Below are 20,329 nucleotides of genomic sequence, written 5' to 3'. Positions count from 1 at the left end.
CTGGGAGGATCCCATCAGGGACAGCCGAGCGGGACTGACACTTGGATCCGGAACCAGGATTGAAAAGTCCCACAGAAGCCCTATTGGCTCTTCGGATCCACTCTCTCTTTTTCTCTCTATCTATCATTCTCCCTGCTCCAGAGGTTAAGGGAGTGTCATCACACAAACATACTGTATACACTAATTGTCTGTCATTTAGCAGGTTCAAATTAATTTAGCTCCCACTTTCATTGTGTGTGTGTGCTACATTGAACTATGACACACATATTTGCACAAATCATCTTGAGTCACCATTTTTTCCATTTCATTTCTACAAGCTATATTGTAGCCTAACCTTTGAACATCAGTGGAGGTGAAGTTACTAATTGACTGTGTGTGCCCACACACTTTGCACCTTGTAAGCAAAAGAAGGAATACTTTGAAATACCTCACCCTAACACAATAAAGTCAAATCATTTTGATGTAACATCTGAATAGTGAACTGTCCAAAGTTTGGACCTTTTGCTGTCCCTGCACTTTGGCTAAACAGATGTATGACTCCTCAGTCAACTAAAAAACAAAATTCAAAACCTACAGTGGAGACCTGTTTTCCCCACAAAATTATCATTTTACTTAGAGCTTACTGACTGAGCTTGTCAGGGATGCTACACTATGATGGAGTAACAAGAAACACAATATTACTTTAACTTTCCTAATTGAAATTATATGTAATTTCAATAAAAATGGTTTAATCTGTTTTCTGTGCAGACATATTGGATTTTGATTTTTCTGCCATCTAGTGGACTGAGGTTTTAATTAGACATTTCTGACTAACTTGAGACAGTTTTAACTTGTTAAAGATTGTTGCAGCGCATGTTCAAAAGAGTTACACTATCATAGCTATTGTATGTTTTTGGTGAATTTAATTTAATTTAATTTGTTCACTTGATATCTTCTTCAACACTCAATTCTGAAGAAACTGCTATCTATTTGCTGAAAGATAGAAAGCTTTTTTAAAATTAATTGAAGATAACACTGAATTGAAGTGTTAAAGAATTAGAGAACAGCAGAAGTCCCCCTACAATGAATGTCCATGCTTCAAATTGGTATTAGCACACAGAGTAAAGTGGAATATTCTGGATATGCTGCAGTGCCACCTGCTGAGACTCTAGTATCATGTACTTGCAGAAGATGCCACTTGGTAATCTGTCTAGCAGAAAGCTTCTGTGGCTTTGAGATCAAAATCCATGTACACAGTGATTCCTTCACAGCATCTAAATACTTCCCATGCTCAACAGTGGCATTGCGTCTGACTCTGCAGCAGATCCAGTTTATCCTGAATTGCAGCATGCTCTTCCTTCAAAATGCTTAACTACCTTGCAAAGGAACCACGTTATTATTGGTTATTATCTAATAACCAAATGTTGCAACCAGAGGTGCACGTTTAAATATCATACAAAATAACCTGTGATTTAAAATAAAAATAAAAAGCTTTTGTCTTTCGTACACATTCGTAACCCAAAGAACAATAAAGATAAGTGACACATTTTGCACTGTGACACTGTCCTGTGCTTGTTGTGGAGCTATCACGTGTGGACCTGTACACAAAGTCACATTGACAGTGTTTGGTGGAATACTATGGAAACTGATGAAATAAACCATAAAGGGTGCTTTAACCAGAAACTGTACTAAAAGTATCATCTCCCCACACAAAACCTTCTTCAAACAGACTTGCACAAACTGTCTGTGTGTGGGGGTGTGCGTGTCGGATGTTCTAATGTGTGAACCTGATTGATTGATACATTCGCTCAGTTCATGGGAGACACAAAACTTGTATTTGGTCAGAAACCATTAGTAACGACTAAAATCTGGAGCATGTTCTCCAATTTGCATGCTAAAGAAAGGAGTGATGTTCTGTTGTTTCATCTGTTTGGAGGTTGAGCACAATGGAGTTGAACGTGTTGACTCATTACAATTTCTCAAACCTGGAGCTCAATGCTGGAAGTCATTGCTTTACTGTAACTTTCATATCTCATGTAACATTTTGTCCAGAGAAATATGAGGCCTGACTGTTGAACGTTTACAGACACACAATCAGTTTAGTTAAAAAATGCCAGAAAAATATGGTGAAATGGCAAAAACATGAAACCAGTTAATAACCTCCCATCTCTAATGGTGCATGTCTAAGTGATGTATGACAAGTAATAATGTTTTGATTTCTCATCTCCCTCCCTCATCCTCCATTTGAAATTGGAGGATTGAAATGCTGGTCTGTTTGTGCAACTTATCACCAAGCTTTGGCCTTGACACAGACAGTCACTCTGGCGACAAGCACAGATTGTGTGCACACATGCAAAAATTATTGCATCTTTCCCAGAATAACAAGATGACAGTAGAAACAATCTTGTTGTTTTTCATACTTTCAGTCCACAGAGGAGACATAGGTATGTGTGTTCAAAATGTCACATGCTGATTAAACATTAAGCCATGGTGTCCGTCAAAGGGAGGAGTCTCTCTGTGGTCAGAATAAATGTTTGCCCGTTCAGTTCTGCCTCTGTTATATGCGTCTGTGACTGCTGACCTGATGGGAAAGAGACACAACATGAGATCAAGCACAGGTAATACGTTCAAACCTCTCAAAACGTACTAATATTTGTTTTCCGGCCATCTTATATGAGCTGTCTCATTCAAGTTGTATTTCTTGGCCATAAAGTTTGTAATTAGAATAATAATTTCTTTCTTTTTTAAATAGTTTGAACTCTCATTGTATTTATAATACCTGTCTTTGTATTCTACGTGCTGCATTCCGAGTCAAATTTGTATCACACAGTGTTGTGTCTAATTAAATATAGATTTTAAATAGAACACTTGACTTGATTTCTATACCTTGACAGAAATTCAATCTGCATGTTTAGATAACAACTCAAAACTCTCATCTTTAAGAAGAAATCCAATTGCTACTATTTAAGTGACCTAGCTGAGCTTCAGCAGCTTGTCTTTGTGTGTATATAGAGGATCCCTATGCCCTAGAACATTTGAAAGAAGGTTTATGGTGGGGAAAAGCAAACAGTGACCCATTAGCTGTACCGAAGTGCCTGCGTATAAGCTATTCAGCAGAAGGGCTGCTTAGCCACATAGATGTGATGTGAGAGATGGATTTCATCTGGGAGCAGAGAGTTACTAGGGATGTTACATTATTGCAACAGTTTGTTTTTATGTCACACTGCGTTGGAGAAAGAAGGACACAGTGTCACTGACATGATGAACCAAATAGATAAGCAGTGTAGAGGACAGTGGCGGTTTAGTGTATACGCTGTTTTTGTTCCTCCTAATGTAGTGGTTCAAAAAAAACAAGGACAGAGTCAGTAAATTTAAGAAGGTGTGGATTTTTTGGGGTGCGTCATTCCATGAGACTGCTGCACAAACAGCAGGCAAGTTATCCTATCAATTCTGCTTCAAGGCTGCCTGAGCATCAACCAATCACTGGAGCAAGCTAAATACAGGCCAGAGTGCCATTGCAGTCAGGATGAGATATGGCAAGGGCCACTAGTTATTACTTCTCTCAGACAGGGAAGGCCAGCCAACTTTCTCATACAGATCGCAGTGGCGAGTGTCTTAATCACCACCAGTAATGAACCAGCAGAGTGGTAAGTGGAGTCTGGAGCCTCAGACTGGAGGCAGTAACATGTTGACATCCCCAAAATCCAGATCTGAGAGGAAACTGCTTTAACAATCGTCTTTCTACAGCTGAGGGGGAAGCTGCTTCTGTTTCTGTACAACAAGCCGAGCTTCAGTCACAGTTTGTCAATAAGGTTTTCTATGTGATATTTCAATCTAAATTTCTAATTAAGCCAGAAGCCAAGATATTAGTATTCTGTGACCCTGTCAATGTTAAACAGCGTGTGTAAATCTATATCTTTGCATCTAGAGAATAGCATGAATATTGTCTAATTTTGATTAAGTACTCATTTAATATTAAAACATGCATATTACAGTGTATTAAAGCTGAGAGCTGTAATTTCTCTATGGCTAATGGAACAGAATCAGCAACACGGTATAAAACAGTATCGCCTGCATAAACGTACATTTTACACTCGGACACAGAGTAGGCAGCCTCATGGTTTAACAGAACAGGGCCCAATATGGATCCCTGCAGCACACAACTTGGATACTGGATAATAATGAAAGAAAATTAATAAATGAATAAAATGTGATGACTCAGTCATATTGGTTATGTAGGAAGGATGTTTTTTAAACCCATGTGGTGTCATAAACTGACATAAGCGTATACATTGTTCTTGCCCCTTACTGAAGGGCAGCGCTCTGCCACATGGTAAAGTGTTAACCATAATGGTTTTATTTGAAGTCTGAAGGGTATTTTTCTCTGATAAACTTTCAGCATCTCAGTTGTCCTGATGCAATAATCCACCTAGAAACTAATGTTTATTTATGATAGTGCCACGCAGATCCTACCAAGTTAAATACATTATCTGTTACATATTCACTAGACATTTGCAACTTTAAGGTTTTCAATGTTCTTTAATTCACTGCCCTTCTAGAGAGGACAAAGACTAAAGATAATCACATAAAGTCAAACCCAGTTTTATGGTGCCTCAGCTGATAAAGTCAGCAGATACGTCATCCAGGGCTCAAATACCAGCCTGTTTCAACGTTTAGTAGACAGAGCCACAGAGAGATTCACTGAGCTGTAAGTTCAAATTAATGTATCATAATGTAACTGACAGTTCATCATACTGAGATATAATATTATGATTGATTTGTGTTGCTATGCTGTAAAATTTGATCCGGGGTGTGCAGTATCAATGCAGATTAAAAATAAATATGGTAACTAGATCACATATTTGAGTAAATATGGTAAATATGTATGGAAATATGTCAATATTGAATTTCACGACCGTATTCTGCTAAAGCCAGTTAATTGATATGATCTGTGTTTTTCAAGGTTTGGTGGAAATCATAGGGTTGACAGAGTAAGTCTGCTTTTCATCTTTTATCTCATTTATACGTTTTAAAATACTCTCATTATTTCACTGTCAGTTTGAACTTAAAGGTGAAGACTATAAACTCTACCACATTAATGTATAGTATATATATATATGTGTGTAATTGACTTGGCTTGGCATGTTGACTTTTGGAACGTAGTAATCTTTAAGACTTTGGGCCTAAGATAAGCCCTACTGTACACAAGTACACAAGTGCTGTTGTTATTTCCATGTGAGGTTTTGCAGTTAATCTGCACTAAAAAATGTAATGTAATTCTAATTGATACAATTGATCAATAAATTTCTTTAAAATGTAGAAAAGCAAATATGGCAATTTTCCTGCCTAGTAAATTTCTTTTATTCTTTTCTCCCTATACCTACCAATTTACCTAATTTTATAGTCAATATTTTGTGACTGAAAAGTCTCTCATTTATCCTTTTGCAGGAAATTTACATTTAATCCTAAGGAGGGAATAGACAACCCAGTGATGGTCATCACAGACGACGCAGGTATGCTGCATACACATTTCTAATTATCTTGTGCTCAGAGAAGGTATGATAGCACTTCTCTGTCTCTTCCTGCTCAGACTCTGTGTCAACACCCAGCCCACGTCTGTGTGTTCTTAAACGAGAGGAGGGGGAATCCTATGGCTTCCATCTGCGGGTGGAGAGGGGACGTCAGGGCCACATAATCAGAAATGTAGTGTCAGGAGGTGTTGCAGGGCGCAGTGGCCTTCAAGATGGAGACAGGCTTCTGGAAGTCAACAACTGCTATGTTGATGATGTTCCTCACCCTGAGGTAAGATGAGCTTCCTACATTATTAAACCTACAGAAGCCTCTCCAAAGGACTGACTGTGAAACTACTGTGTGTCCCTTTTTTGAACCAGGTGGCCAGGAAGATAAAGATAAGTGGACACCAGTTATGTTTATTAGTGTTGGATGGGGAAGAGTATGAGCAGGCCGTGTCCCGAGGTCAAGACCTTCGCGGTCGGGCCAGAGCGCACAAGGGAGAGGGCTGCAAACCGCCCAGACTGTGCCACATCACCAGGGATCCTGTCTCAGGTCTGGGCATCAACTTCACACCCGTGGAAGGTAACACTAATCCTGGTAATCACAAGTCCAAGGTTCCAGATTAGATGTCTATCCGAAGGACGTTAAGTTGAAGTCTGTGAAGTGTTACGCAGTTTCTCCTCCTGTTTCTTCTCTGTAGGAGAGAAAGGTCGCTTCTCTGTGAGCCTGGTTACAGGAGGTGCAGCTGAAAAGGCAGGGGTGCAAAAAGGAGATCGCTTGGTTTGGATGAACGGAGCAACAGTGTCCGATCTCACACACTCTGCACTCAGTAGGATGGTAGGAAGTTAGCCGGTTTATAATCAAGATTAAAAAAGTAAAGTAGCTCTTCTGCTGTAGCCTACTTTGTTTTGTTGTCATTTACTCCAAAACTAGATATCAGACTTATTACAACAGACTTATTACAACTGATAAATATAAAAAATCTTTAAAAAATACACAAACAGCTGATCCACAATTCCAAGATTACTGTATGTCCAGCCTTTGTCTAGCAGTAATAAATAATGTTTTGCTGTAGATGAAAAAATGTGGCAAACACATCACACTCCTAGTGATTGATAGCGAGAGTGAAAAGAACTACATGCGAGAGAGGATGCCCATCCTGCCCACCATTGCTGTTCCACATAACCTTCCTTATAGAGCCAGAAAACTCCACCTGGTCTGTGGGCCCGAGGGCTACGGCTTCCTCCTTCGGCTGGAGAAGGCGCCATCAGGACGCATATGTGAGTGAGCGGACAAAAAGAGTTCTAAACCCAAACACAGACATTCCAGACTCTAGTCTTTGACTTCAATTTCTGTGTATGTTTGAATAATAGCTCATGTTCTGCGTGAGATGGACAGGGGCAGTCCAGCAGAGAGGGCAGGTATGCGGGATGGAGAGCTGCTGCTAGAGGTCAATGGAGAGTCAGTGGAGTCACTGAAGCATGAAGAAATTGTGGACAGAGTGAGACTGAGTGGACAACAGGTCTCCCTCACCATCATCAGTCCCCAGGGGCTGGAGTTCTACACCCAGGTGGGCATCACCTACCAGATACATGTCTATTCCAAAACACATTTTGGATATGCAAGGAGAGGAGAGGATGAGGAAAAAAAAAACCCAGAGCCATGTCTAAAATCCACAACCAGATAAAGGTCAGTGTTTATGGTTTCTTTCCTTTATCTTTTCTCTGCAGTTGGGTCTATCACCTCTTCTCTTCTGTGAAGATGATGCTGATGAGAGAGAAAAGGAGAGCAGCACACCAGCCTCTGAGGCAGAGCACACACCACAAAAGGAAACTGATGGCTCGGGTAAACCCAGACTCTGTTCTATCCGGAAAGGCCCTTTGGGGTTTGGCTTTAACCTGGGCTGTGTCCCACAGAGTCCTGAGACCTTCATAAGCCAGGTGGGGGTTAAATAATGTTATACACTTAGTCAACATTACTTTGTTACTAAGGCAAAAAGCAAAAAATTATTTTTTGTTGAATGTGGTGTTAGATTTTGCTTTTTCCCCTGTAGGTGGCTTTTGGGGGCTCTGGGCAGAGTGCAGGATTGCTTGTTGGTGATGTGGTGATAGAAGTCAATGGACAAAATGTTGAGGAGAAATGTCTGGAAGATGTTATAATGCTTGTGAAGGAAGGAGGACAATTCATTTCCTTACTAGTCATGGATAAAACTGGCTACGACAAGTCGAGGCAGACTGACACACCTACCAGAGATATCAATGACAGTGAGGTAAAAAAAGTTTTTGAAAGAGTATATCTATTACACCATCTATTTACAAAACTATTGCTTCATTATTGATTATAATGTTTACCATAATTTCTTGTTTGTATCTCAGCAGGAGGAAGACAATTATGAGATATCATGTTTGTGAGCGACAAAGATACCATATACCTGCTGAAGAGACTTCAAAATGAGCTGATCAAGAAAACTAACATCATCATTATTATTATTATATTAGTCAAGATTGCCTTAATCTAATCCCAGGGTTTCACAAATGGATACAAAAGATGAAACACATAAAATAAGCTAAATGAAACTGTAACAGGGTCAGTTGTACAAATCAGAAAGAAATGTTATAATGTGTATTTATATTTGGTATGAAAATGTATTTTAGTTCAGTATTACAGATCTAGATAAGAAGAACATTTAAACAATTTCCACATATGATCTTAATATAAATGAATTAAAAAAAATAATAATCACAGAATAAATCAAATACTCCACAGCTTAAAAAAAACTCTTACTGTACTAATATGAATGTAACCCAGTGGCAACAGAAACTTCCAGCAGCATTTTTTAAAGGAACGAAATGAGCAGCAGCAATATAAAGTACTGATGATAAATGACCACGATGTTAATGCTAATTGTATTGTTTCATGTGGGAGTGGGGGGTTATATGTATGTGTTTTTCGTATTACATATAAAACATTACATATAAATGTTTGTATTTTTGCAGAGAACGTGTATGTTTATTGAGAATGTAGCTGACAGCAGATATAGTAGTGACAGAGCAAAAAATCTTTGTTTTATTGTGAATCCTTTTCAGGTGTAATCTTACCTGTGTCTGGATATTCACCAACTGTTTGCCATGTTGAACTCCCAAAACATTCATAACCTAACACAGAATACACAAAGCCATGTGAAAAATGGATGAAAGCATACAAGTTTCTAGACTAATATAAGAGTGGTGGTACATAATAAGAGTTTTAGCAGAAAAGCCTAGATTTTCATGTAACTGATCTGACCACATATATTATAAGACTTAATGACAACAATAAATCATTTGGTGGTGTTGAGATGAGTGAGATGTGTCCCGGGTGATGTACATATATGAATATATTTACCAGTTATGTGGCCTAGAAAAGTATAACTGACTTGGAATGGATCTTATAAAATGTTAAATTTCCTTAACATGATACATCTTCTTAGTCTAAGTGGAGTCCCTATTTAAATGTCTTTAATTAACGTAAAAAAATATCTATTAATCATCTTTATCTGATATATAAACATTAGTAATTAGTAAATATAGTAGTCTATGACGTAAACCATCAAACAAACAATACTGCACCCTCTAGTGGCCATATGGCAAAAATGTAGCTTGTGCATTAGCTGTTTGACTTTAAATAACGATTTTAACTACTGAATTCTGTAACTGAACTGTAACGCTAAACATTGTAGGGACATTGTATTAAAGTATCAAAAATCAAAACACGTCCAAATATCACTGTACATGTCACTGTAGCGTCATAATTATACAATCGGGTCTGACCTCGCAGGCTGTTTCTATACAGGCACTTGTGTGGACAGCTGCAGCAGCGGGTCCTCGTCCTGGTCCTGGAGGTGACATTCAGTAGGGGAACAGTTAGCATCGACAAACGCATCAACATGGCACAGGCAGTGCAAAAAATGGTCGCTAAAGTACCTACCCTGGTCGGCGGTAAGTGAATTTGTCGTGTTATTAATCACAACATGTATCCGGTAATGGGGAACTGAATTGTAGGATTGAAATGTACTATAATCTTTATGGATGTGACGGAGCTAGGCCGAGGCTCTCAGTCCCAACGAGACTCCGACATCAATTGAATGAAGTTAATGTAACACTAATGCTGTTCGGTGCAGTAAAAGCGGAATTAAGATTTCACATTGCTTTGCTCCCTTTGACTAAATTGCTGTTCTGCTAGCTGGCTCGTGTGGTTTGTGTTGTTGACACGCATTAAGCATTAAGCATTAAGCCGTATAGCGGTCTGCCTGAAGCTACCAATCAGCGTGCAGGAGGAGCTTTGTTGTAGCACTTGAGCTTCAGCCGCAGTAAGACTCATCATAATTACTAACGTTATATTTCTTCTGTCCTAGCCGCTGTCACCTACTCCAAACCTCGGTTAGCGACCTTCTGGTACTACGCCCGTGTTGAACTTGTCCCCCCCAGCCCTGCCGAGATCCCCAAGGCCATCGAGGGGGCCAAAAATCTCATCAAGGCTGTCCAGTCAGGACGTCTCGGTCAAACCACAGTGAAGGTGCGTGTGTTATTGTCAGGCAGACATTTGTGTGTGTGTGTGTCTCCAGTGTTTTTTAGTGCTTCACTATCAGTGGGTCAAAGTCACTATCTCCGAATCGTTTTCTGAAAAGGTAAAATGTGTGACAAACAGCATTATAATGAAGTACTGTAGAGCTGCAGAGATGCCCTGTCCTTCAAATCTTGTTCTTCAGATTTAACAAATACTAAAAAAATATAGTCCTATAAAGTATTTATCAAAAACCCTTTTGATGTGCCATATCATTAAAAAATTCCAATTCCAGCATCTAAATGTTCTCAAGACTTAGGCTGTGGTAGCTGTATGGGGTGCGTTCATGGTAACAAGAGGTGGAGGCTTTCTGATATCCTGATAGAAGAGGAAACATATTGAACATGTTGCTATAGATGTTTGACTCAAATGGCGAACTGTAAAACAGAATGCAGTTTGTTGACCAAAATTGATTTCTTGAATTCTAAATGTCCTTTTATCATAAAGGTTTACCAAAAGTTCACCTATGACAAAAAAAACAACAAATGACCCACTTATTCTGAGTAGAGACCAGCCATGCAAATTGTTATAGTTTTTAACCCCAGGACAGTGGATGTGAGTGGAACCTTTGCTTTTGTGGTGCTCTTTGCACTAAATGATAAAATGAAATAAAAAATATATATTGTGAATTGTATTTTGACATTTTTTTTCCAGAGAGAATGTCTTGGACCTCATTGAGGACAGTTTTCTTTTTTACTTTTTAACTATGTAAACTGTTTACAGGGAGGTTTATGGACCGGGGTGGAAGCCAAAATCTCTGCAGTATTGGTCACAAAAATAATTTTGTCATAAATCTCCCAATCTTTTTTTACTTGTATATAAGTAATCATATTTAAACAACCAAACACCAACTGGGTATACTCAAATTACCATAATGTACTATGGGATTAGAGATTTTGTAGACTAGTGCTTGAGGAGATGTTGTCCAAATTAAAAGAAAGAGAAACATTTGTTTTAAGTTCTAATGGACTGGGACATAAAACACAAACGTAAAATGCTTGTGTATTCTTTGTTCAAGTCTATGCTGTATGAAATGAAATTAAATCAGTGCTCGCGGAAAACAATGACAGGAAATTGGTCGTCGGTGGCTAATATGACATTTACTTTTTCAGAAACAAATCTAATGCAGTTTTGTTTTCTCACAGGATGCTTTTAGGAATGGACTGGTGGCCACAGAAGTGTTGATGTGGTTCTACATTGGAGAGTGCATCGGCAAAGGGGGCCTCATTGGCTATGATGTCTGAAGTTTGGACTGTCGTGCTCTTCTTTCTTTGTGGGCGTTGTATGCTCAACTCTCTGCAAGACTCCTGGGAACCAATAAATAGATGTCTATTGTTTAACACTTGATTTCTGAGTCCTTGCATATTATATAACATGTATTTGACCAACGTGAGCATACAGCAAAAGGAAATATGAATGATTAAAGTCTACAATACTTTCTACACCAGGAAACTTTAGTGTGTTAGGTGGAGAAGAGTTTTTGTTAGAATTCACACACAGGACAATTTGACCTGCCGCCGCAGGAAAAGCTCAGATGTAAATATGAAAAGAAATCATTGCATTGCGTATGCTGGCTGTCATATAATGGAGGCATTGTTATTGGTATAAGTAATACCTGTGCTTTTCCTACAGGTTAAAATGTCTGTCAAAAATTGAATACTGTGGAAAGTTCTGCTAAAAAATATATGAAGACCGCTCTGCATGTGACTGTGGCACACTCCACCTCTCCCTTAATAACTACTTTGGATTTGCACTTGAACATGTTTGTGCAGTAAAATGCAATCTTGATTTTTATACCCAAAGATAAGTTACATAAAAAGATGGTTTTATACATAAATAAGTGTGCATGAAAATTCTATGGTCTATAGTCAAAACAGTTTTCAGTTCAATTCCTGTAATCAACCAACAGAGGGAGCCGTGAGTATTGTCTCTGTTCAAGTAGCAGAACTGTATTTGTTTCAGAACAGGTGGTGTGGTTGTTCACATACCAGTCAAATACTTTATCTAAGCAAAGTTCAAATGATATCTGTTTCAGATTCCTTTGACATTCTTTTAGACCACAGCTTTGTTAAAGCACAATCCAATAGGACTATATAGATAAAACATAGATTAAAACTCTTTGGTCCTTATGTTTTTATGCAGAAATCAATAATGTCAAAAAACACAACACTCAATTCATTCATTTAGCTCTTTATTTTGAACTATTGAATAATTTTGTTACAAAACAAGTCTTTTGATATCAATTATACTCTGTCCATTATATACGTAAACATACATAGAATTAAATAAGGGGTTAGTTCAAGTGAAAAAAACTGTAAGGACTCTCAGCAACTGATATGACAACGATCAGATAATATCAAAACATGGCAAAATGACAATGAAATGTTCTTCTAAATGTGTTGAAACTATAATAATACCTGTTCATGCACCAACAGGAACATTATTATATACTCATACCGATCATAAGAGTGCAATACATTTAAATTAATTATGCAATAATATTGGCCATGAATGTGATGACCTATCATAACCAAATCTACCTCAGGTTACATTCATTATGACTTATAATAACACCATCACTTGAGATATATATGTTCATAAAGCAATAGCTGTGTAAAAATATGATGGTACAACTATCAGTGGGAACATGACATTTACAGGTTTAGCTCACTAAGACTAATTTATTACATACTGACATGTTATAATATTATCCATCAGTTCTTATCAGAGGGGATAAAAGAGATAACACTTATTTAATATTGTATTTGTGTGATTATGTAATAGTTATTTATTTCAGTAATGTGATTTGACAGTACAAGGCCAAAAGCAATAAGTGATGTTTAGTGTTAAAAAAGCATATAAACATTTTTCTTCAGAAATAAGCGACTTCAATAATGTGGTTTGGTACAGTTTTAGAAGGTTGTAAAAATATATATTCCAAAAGCACTGCTGTATATTAAGAGAAACACGTGGAAAATATTTTCAGATTCTCAAACAAGAGCTCAAATATTGGCTCACTTGACATTGCAGATCTTGACTGAGGTTCCAACTCCAAAGCCTGGATAGAGCGGCTCAACAAATGTGGTCTCAAACCTGTGCAGGAGGGTCATGGTGTTGCTTATGCTATAAAAAGCCAGTACACCCGCAGTGTGGTCTAGGTACACGCCTATCCTGGGGGAGTGGGGAGCGTTGATGGCTTTGTCCACCCGGTTGTGCCAGGCAGAGTAACCTGTGTCGGAGCAGAGGAGACTCCAGGATTTATCGTTGTAGCCCAGCAGACACAGTGAGCCTTTGCCCTTCCGGCTGATGCTCCTGTAGGCCACTCCGATGGAGAACTCCCCGCTCCACTCGATCTCCCAGTAAAATCGGCCTCCGGACAGGGCCTCCCGGCACAGCACCTGGGCAAAGCTGTCGAACCTGTCTGAGTTGTCCCCGTAGGGCTGCAGGTCCCTGGTGCGGATGACTTTTCTGCTGCTTTCAGAGATGTACAGCTCCTTGTAGGCTGTGTTAGGGTCCAGTTTCAGCTGGCAGAAGTCTGGAGAAGAGACATATTGATAATATTCATTTGATGTTACAGTTAAATTGTCATATTTCAGGTAAATACACCAGATACTTACATTTCACAAAATCAGCTCTGCTCTTTGGCTCTGGAGGAGTGTTGTCCACTGCCATTTCTTTGCCTGCACATGAAGAAACACTGTGTTAGGTCAATGTGAACTTCATCCACCCACACAAATGCCTTTAATTCTTTCTGTGTTTTTCTGCTGTGTCTTAACCAGAAGAACCTATGATGCAATTACTTTGTGGTTCCAACAATTCATGGCAACTGCATTATCAACCTAAATAATAATTAACCTCCTACAGCCTGATATTGCTATAGGACGTGACAGCACTCACCTCTGCTCCTTCTGTCCAATGTTCGACTTTCTGTAGTGTACACCGGGACCTCACTCACTATAAGACAGAACACAATCACACTTAGCAAACTGAGTAAGCTGGTGTTGCCATGCAGAAGTATTGTGTTTCTGCTGCTAAGGTCAGACCTGACTTGGAGATCTTAAGCAGCTCTTCTCTGCCAAACTCCTCCAGGCGTTCCTTGATCACGGCCACAGCTTTCCTGACGGCCCCAAAGGAGAAGTCAGGGTTTACCGTCACTCTGGGTATGAAGCCGTCATCAGTGGGGGTGCAGAGGTAGTTGAAGTTCTGATGGGAAAGGAAAAGCAAGTGTCTTGACGAGGACACGAATATACATAGTAATACACAGAGTTGACCTAATTAATTTTTTTTTACACGTGAATGGATTTAAACTTTTTAAAACATCACTCTGGAGTTAGATTAATATGTTTTGTCCATACAAATGTCCAAGCTAAATATTATGAGTAATATATCAAAGTGCTGCTATTAATGCCTCTTCAAGTGCTTGTTTAGAAATTCTGGTCTCGACATGTCTTTATACTGTCATTGTGATTATGGACAACCGTCTAAGTAAGCTGTCTTATAGAAAAAACACCCATATGTATACTGACTGGAATTAGGCTTGAATCAAAATAAAAATGCAAAGTCATAACAATAACACATAAAATGTACTCATTCTACTGTGTCAGCACCATTATATTACATTAACATCATGAAATGACAAGTGCAGATGGATGTCTTCTTTAAAAGTCGCTCTAAAGCTGTGTGTTACCTGCAAAAAGTGGATGTGGTCATCAGTGCTGTACAGCTGCTTGAGGCCGGATTCCTTTTTCTTCAGCTCATCAATCTCTTGTTCTAGCCGCTCGATCAAAGCCTCGGCCTGGTTGAAAGCAGCCTTCTCGTTGATGCCAATCAACTTGCTCACCTCTGACCTCATCCTCTCAATGGAGCGGATCATGTCCTCAAACATCTTCTGGCTGTCCACCATGGCTCTCTGGGCCGAGTTCTGGACGCAACACTCAAAATGTCAGTGTTTTATACATGACACTGTGTAGTCAGAGCCTCAAAGCTTCTTTTTTTGCATAGAAATACATGAAATTAAATTTACAGTTTTAAATATCAATAATCAAGAAAGTTGGTATGGTGGAAAGGTATGACATATTATGAACATATAATCCTCACCTTCAGTGAATCCACAGCAGTCTTCAGCTCCTCCAGCTCCTTCATCCTCTCCTGGCATTTTTGTCTAATCTCCGCTTGAGAGACTCCCAACAGTTTCTGCAGAATAAAGGCATATTACACAGCCATCTATTTCACTGTTTTGTCAAGCATGCAACCGCACGCTGACTGCCTGTACTGGCTCTCTTTAATTTAATATGCATAAGATGTAGTGATGCCATGCTGTTTTATTGTATGACATAAAAAGCCTCACATTTGTTGGCTCGCTAAAAACATTCTTTCTCATCAAGGATATCTGGGGAGGCCCTTCGGCATGTCTAATAAACCCGACTCAAAGAATCTTCTTAATACGGTTGGCTTTTATCTCGGGGGGGGGGATCTGTAATGGAATTCTGGTCATGTAAGGAATGTGAATCTACCGCTGCCTGACTTTTAAAGAGATGTTTCAAGGTGCACACAGCACTGACGTGCAGAATAGAGGGCTTCTAATTCAGCTTTTACTCAAGCCCACCAACCCATTCTTCAAGATAAGCTTGAGGAATGCGGGGAATGAACATGAGAGGGGGAGGGGAGAGAGAGCAGGAGACGGAGTGAGATGTGTGAGACTCAGGTTGTAAATCTTTGGATGAGAGAAACCAGACTCCCAATGTTGTAAAGAAAACAGCAGGAAGAATTACAACTTCATCATGCCCATATTCCGGACAGCCATAAAAACACTCCTTATAGATTACTCATGCATAAAAGTATTATTGCTCTGAATGATGCAGATTTATACGACAGTATCTGTTGACAGTCTTATCTCATCTACATAGTTTTTACAGGCAGTATGATTGGTGAGTCGTTCGCATTGTGAATGTGCATTGCAGTGGTTACAACATTGCGATTGGTTGATCATGAGGTGTTGAAGGCCTTGACTCCCTGACATTCCAGTATCATTTCAGACCCACTCCCACAGGTGGAAACCAATGCAGCAGAAGGAAGTCTCTGGTTTCTGTGTAACTATCCCACAGCTGGAACACCACATTCTCTGAAAAGCACCTTTCACAGGCAATAAGACACTCCCCCAGCCTCCATACAGCTAATCAGAGAGCTGGATTTATTTTGGCGGTGAATGCCTGCCAGTTTAGCTGATAGTGTTAGTGAAATGGGTCAAAGTACAGCCGCCAGTCACAGTGCAGGGGCAGGAGTTGGGAAAAACAACCTGTTTGCTTTCACTCAAAATACTCCAATGACTGCATGTTTCTAATGTATCGAGGATGTGCCTCTTTTTAACAGTTAATGTGTCTAAAAAACATATTAGAGTTGACTTAGCATAGGAGTTTTAGCTGGATTCTCTCATGTAACTAAATATATTGCTTATCTTTATGACATGAAATCACACTTTCATTCTCTGAGAGGCTAACTGAGAGTCACTTTTCTAACAGGTGAACAGTACTATTCCTGTGCCATTGAGAATTTAGTCTATAAAACAAACAGAGGCAGGAGGATTTCTTACCTGCTTCTCACCCCTTTCTGCCTCAGCAGAGACAATGTCATGGCCCCTGTGTTCACTGACTGTGCAGATAGCACAGATACACATCTGGTCTGTTCGACAGAAGAGCTCCAGGGACTTCTGGTGCTGTGGACAGATCTTCCTGTCCAGGTTTCCCAGCTCGTCCACAAGCTTGTGCCTTTTGAATGTGGCTGATTCATAGTGTGGCTTCAGGTGCTTCTCGCAGTAGGACGCCAGACAGTTGAGACAGGACTTCACAGCCTTTAATTTCTTTCCAGAGCAGAAGTCACAGGGGACGTCACTCTGCCCGGCGTAGAGGTTCCCCTGGGACGTGTTGAGGTTGAGGGTCAAACCACTCTTCTTGATCTTCTCAGCCACCATGCTCAGAGTAGCGTTGGGCCGCAGTACAGGCCTCTGGGTGAATGTGATCTTACACTGGGGGCAAATGTAAATCCCTGTGTAGTCAGCCTCATTCCAGTAGCCACTGATGCAGTCCATACAGAAACTGTGGCCACAGGGGATAGCCACAGGGTCCCTCAGAAGGTTCAGACACAGGGAGCAGCTGAAGTAATCTGGAGAAGTGTGATCAGCCATTGTGATGGGCTCAAAACACAGTCAGACCTGTGGAAAAAAGACAGAGTGCCAAGAGCAGATAGAGATTCCGTCGAGTGTGCCTGGGAGCCCGCCCTCAAGAGTGTGGTACAGCTTGCCAGAGACAGGACCTACTTGTATTTCTGAATTCCAGAGGTTATTGATTGAAAGCAGACAAGGCCCTCCCCCTGTGCTGTGAGTATATCGAGCCCTGCCCAGTTCAGATAAGCAGGTTGAGCAAGGAGGGAGAGGGAGAGAGAGGGCGGGCTGACAGCAGAGGATAGAGAGTGAGGGAGAGAGAGAGAGAGAGAGAGGCAGACAGAGAGAGAACAGAGCAAAAGAGAAAGAGAATGAATGAAATGTAAAAAGCACAAAAAGAAGTGACGATTAATGTAGCTAGAAAAGCTTCCATTATCCTCAGAGTTTCCTTTATTCTCAAATTCCTCATGTGGCTCATCTGTGGACGAATTGCGCACACACTTCTCGGCAGCTGTATTTCCACCTATTGTTGTCAGACAGAATCGCCATTGTCTTAAACCGGTTATAGTCCGACAAACATAAATGCAGCCTAAGGTACTGTAGGAATTTAAGGGACCACCCAATAAACAAACAGAGACACTCTGAACTCAAGCAGAGTTTCAAAGTAATTTCATACATTGCTCCATGCTTGCTCTTTCTTATCACCAAAAAAGTTTAACTTGCTGTAGGCCATTTGCCCAAGAGCAGCCAGTGTTCAGAGCTGCAGTATTTACACTGTGTGCAGTCAGACCAGTCGGGTCACTTCCACAACTCAGTTTGTAACTGTAGATGAAGATGTTTGTGTAGCAGGAGAGAAATATTCATGCTTCAGACACCAAACGGAAACACTCACGCACGGGTACGCGTACACATACAGGAACATTCCTGCCAGGTCCAGGTGTGTTGTTACAATGGATGGTTTACATATTTGTGTACATGTTTCATCACAAGTTAGGTTGTGTGTTTTCATTTTTAAAAAATGTCCCTCTCATCGTTGCCTAATTTTGCCCTGTGACCCTGACTCACTCTGCAACATGAAGTGCCTGCTGATGTCATAGCCTTTCATTAATATTTCAATCACCCCTAGTCTACTGAGTTCTACCAAAACTAATGCCCCATTCACAGTAGCTTTCTCTCAGTCTTTATTAGAGCCCACACTGTAAAGGAACTCTTGCTTGAAATAAAAGTTTTATATTTTGCATTTCCTGCCTGATGCAGATTCATGTAGCAAAAAAATAAATATGAATTAATGGTTGTAAAAAGTACATTGGCTCCACCTTCAATTCATATCTTGCATTACTTCATACACTTGGTAGTTTCACCCCTCCATATTTGGTCAGGTTTCTGATAAGCCAGTTTTCCTTCCTTCCTGCGGAGTAAAGGGAGCACTCTGCACTTACAGATTAACTACCTGCTACTTGCGAGGGCCACTAACAAGGGACAAAACTCTGAATATAGCTTTGATTTACTTGAGAATTTCTAACTCACAACAGAAAAGTAAAGACTTATAAAGTGCACATGCCCACAAATGTTTATTTCTTTGAGAATGATCACGTTTATGATACAAAACACTTTAATAAGATTTAATAACAAGTCTCTCTAAAAGAGTAGGAAGTCCCAGTGTTCTTTGGTGAAGCAGACAGAAACTCCACAGTCATAATAGCTCACTACAAGTTCAAGGAGAAAGGTCAACCTTCATTAAGGTGTGGTGAGTGTGCTTTTTGCAGGATGAGTGCAGGGGAACACAAATGGCCATTTGATCAAAGAAAACAAGGGCCCATGTCACTGAGTGTGAGTATAATAAAAACAGGAGGACACAATATTTAAACATGCTATGAGCGTGTTATGGGAAAATAGTGGACACATTTGATGACACTGGTAGATGCAAAAAGACGAAGAGTACTGAAACAGACCAAGTGTGAATGAAAAAGCTGCACACTGCTAGTAAACATCACTGCTGCCACGACAGCCTCAGCAAGGAGATGAGCAAAAACTAGCACATGTTCAGTTTCTATCAGTTGCAAAGGAGTAAGTCCAAATAAAAACAGTAGTAATCCCAAAATAGTAGTCTCATATTTTTATGGTGTCATGATGACAATAAGTAGATTTGACATAAAATACAAAATAGCCTGGTTATATTTGGGTGTAGTAGTTACATAGTTTGCTGAAAATATACATTTGACCCAAAAGATGGACAATGGGTCTAGTGTAATAGATTGATAAGCATGATAAACAAAGTTAGCCAAAATAGGATCAAACCTGAGCCCTTGAGTCATGGGAAGTTCAGGGAAAACATGTTTGTGTTTTGCAACACTTTTAAGTAGAGAGAGGGTCACATGTAAGTAATGTACACATGACGGATTCATTTGATCATGTTTGTTCTCATAAGCCTGTCTGCTATGAAACTGATGCTTAAAAGCAAAAGAAAATGTCATGCAGAAGTTGAGCAGAACCATTGTGCGTGCGGTGGCTCGGATATTAAGGTGATGTAAAGTAAGTGTAGAACAACCGGTTCTTATCCATAAAATTTGTATTTTTTTGTTTTATGGAAGCAAAGTCCATCTCCTGGCTAAAAATAGAGTTGAAGGGTCAGTTAGGTACAGACCAAAAAGAAAAAAATGCAAGAAAATTTGTAAAGAGGAGCCATGCTTTGCAATACAATAATAAAATGTCCTAATTGAATCGGGACCAATAACAGTGTCTGTTGAAGTGCCTTTTTAATTGCTACTGGTATAATAGAGAAAATCTGCTTAGTTTGCAGTCAGATGAGCATACAAGTCACTAAAACTCTGGAGACTGACTCAACTCAACCACTTTCACCGATAATTAATATTTATTTGTTGCATTTGTCATTAGAAATAGTGACCAGACTTATTTGATTCTCATGCAAACTACGTGCAATGAATATATTAACTTCAAACCACAAGATAAAAATGTCATTATGTAAGTAATTCTTGCAAATTTGCAATATTGCCTAGATTAGTGGTTCAAGGTCTTTTAGGGTCAAAATGATTATCTGAATTTATAATATAATATAAT

The 20,329-nt window shown here is 39.6% G+C and overlaps 3 protein-coding genes across 4 annotated transcripts; 2 read left to right on the top strand and 1 right to left on the bottom strand.

Annotated features, from left to right (window-relative positions):
* The first annotated feature begins 2,489 nt into the window (after positions 1–2,489).
* Positions 2,490–8,829, top strand: pdzd3b (PDZ domain containing 3b). Of its 2 annotated transcripts, none has more exons than XM_035666317.1 (11): positions 2,490–2,597; positions 4,943–4,970; positions 5,428–5,492; positions 5,570–5,781; positions 5,871–6,075; positions 6,194–6,330; positions 6,569–6,773; positions 6,867–7,063; positions 7,224–7,433; positions 7,547–7,762; positions 7,872–8,829. In XM_035666317.1, exons 1-11 carry the CDS (start codon positions 2,510–2,512, stop codon positions 7,902–7,904), a joined length of 1,596 nt encoding a protein of 531 aa, XP_035522210.1. In that variant the 5' UTR covers positions 2,490–2,509; the 3' UTR covers positions 7,905–8,829. The 2 variants fall into 2 exon arrangements, with proteins under 2 accessions (XP_035522210.1, XP_035522209.1); XM_035666316.1 differs by having other exon boundaries at positions 2,492–2,597; positions 7,869–8,829.
* Positions 8,830–9,311: 482 nt separating this feature from the next.
* On the top strand, positions 9,312–11,442 carry atp5l (ATP synthase, H+ transporting, mitochondrial F0 complex, subunit g). The gene is made up of 3 exons (XM_035666318.1): positions 9,312–9,470; positions 9,887–10,047; positions 11,241–11,442. Exons 1-3 carry the CDS (start codon positions 9,419–9,421, stop codon positions 11,337–11,339), a joined length of 312 nt encoding a protein of 103 aa, XP_035522211.1. The 5' UTR covers positions 9,312–9,418; the 3' UTR covers positions 11,340–11,442.
* Positions 11,443–12,273: 831 nt separating this feature from the next.
* ftr82 (finTRIM family, member 82) lies at positions 12,274–17,593 on the bottom strand. Its single transcript, XM_035666315.1, has 7 exons — positions 16,685–17,593; positions 15,193–15,288; positions 14,783–15,016; positions 14,139–14,298; positions 13,993–14,049; positions 13,713–13,775; positions 12,274–13,630 (listed from the first exon to the last, which is right to left on the bottom strand). The coding sequence occupies exons 1-7, from the start codon at positions 17,273–17,275 to the stop codon at positions 13,110–13,112; spliced, it is 1,722 nt and encodes a 573-aa protein (XP_035522208.1). The 5' UTR covers positions 17,276–17,593; the 3' UTR covers positions 12,274–13,109.
* Positions 17,594–20,329: the final 2,736 nt, after the last annotated feature.

Source organism: Morone saxatilis, unplaced genomic scaffold, assembly GCF_004916995.1.
Source record: "Morone saxatilis isolate NCDOM2014 unplaced genomic scaffold, NCSU_SB_2.0 Contig20, whole genome shotgun sequence".
NCBI classification, from domain to species: Eukaryota; Metazoa; Chordata; class Actinopteri; family Moronidae; genus Morone; species Morone saxatilis.
This window is presented reverse-complemented; position numbering and strand designations above follow the sequence as displayed.

Excerpts from the sequence above, each read along its gene's own strand:
- pdzd3b (XM_035666316.1), top strand. The coding sequence starts at position 2,510 with ATGTTTGCCCGTTCAGTTCTGCCTCTGTTATATGCGTCTGTGACTGCT. Across the intron at positions 5,493-5,569 it reads GGTCATCACAGACGACGCAG|ACTCTGTGTCAACACCCAGC; the intron begins GTATGCTGCATA and ends CTTCCTGCTCAG. Across the intron at positions 5,782-5,870 it reads ATGATGTTCCTCACCCTGAG|GTGGCCAGGAAGATAAAGAT; the intron begins GTAAGATGAGCT and ends TTTTTGAACCAG.
- ftr82 (XM_035666315.1), bottom strand. The coding sequence starts at position 17,275 with ATGGCTGATCACACTTCTCCAGATTACTTCAGCTGCTCCCTGTGTCTG. Across the intron at positions 15,017-15,192 it reads CTGCTGTGGATTCACTGAAG|AACTCGGCCCAGAGAGCCAT; the intron begins GTGAGGATTATA and ends TGTTGCGTCCAG. Across the intron at positions 14,050-14,138 it reads GCTTAAGATCTCCAAGTCAG|TGAGTGAGGTCCCGGTGTAC; the intron begins GTCTGACCTTAG and ends TCTGTCTTATAG.
- atp5l (XM_035666318.1), top strand. The coding sequence starts at position 9,419 with ATGGCACAGGCAGTGCAAAAAATGGTCGCTAAAGTACCTACCCTGGTC. Across the intron at positions 9,471-9,886 it reads AGTACCTACCCTGGTCGGCG|CCGCTGTCACCTACTCCAAA; the intron begins GTAAGTGAATTT and ends CTTCTGTCCTAG. Across the intron at positions 10,048-11,240 it reads TCGGTCAAACCACAGTGAAG|GATGCTTTTAGGAATGGACT; the intron begins GTGCGTGTGTTA and ends GTTTTCTCACAG.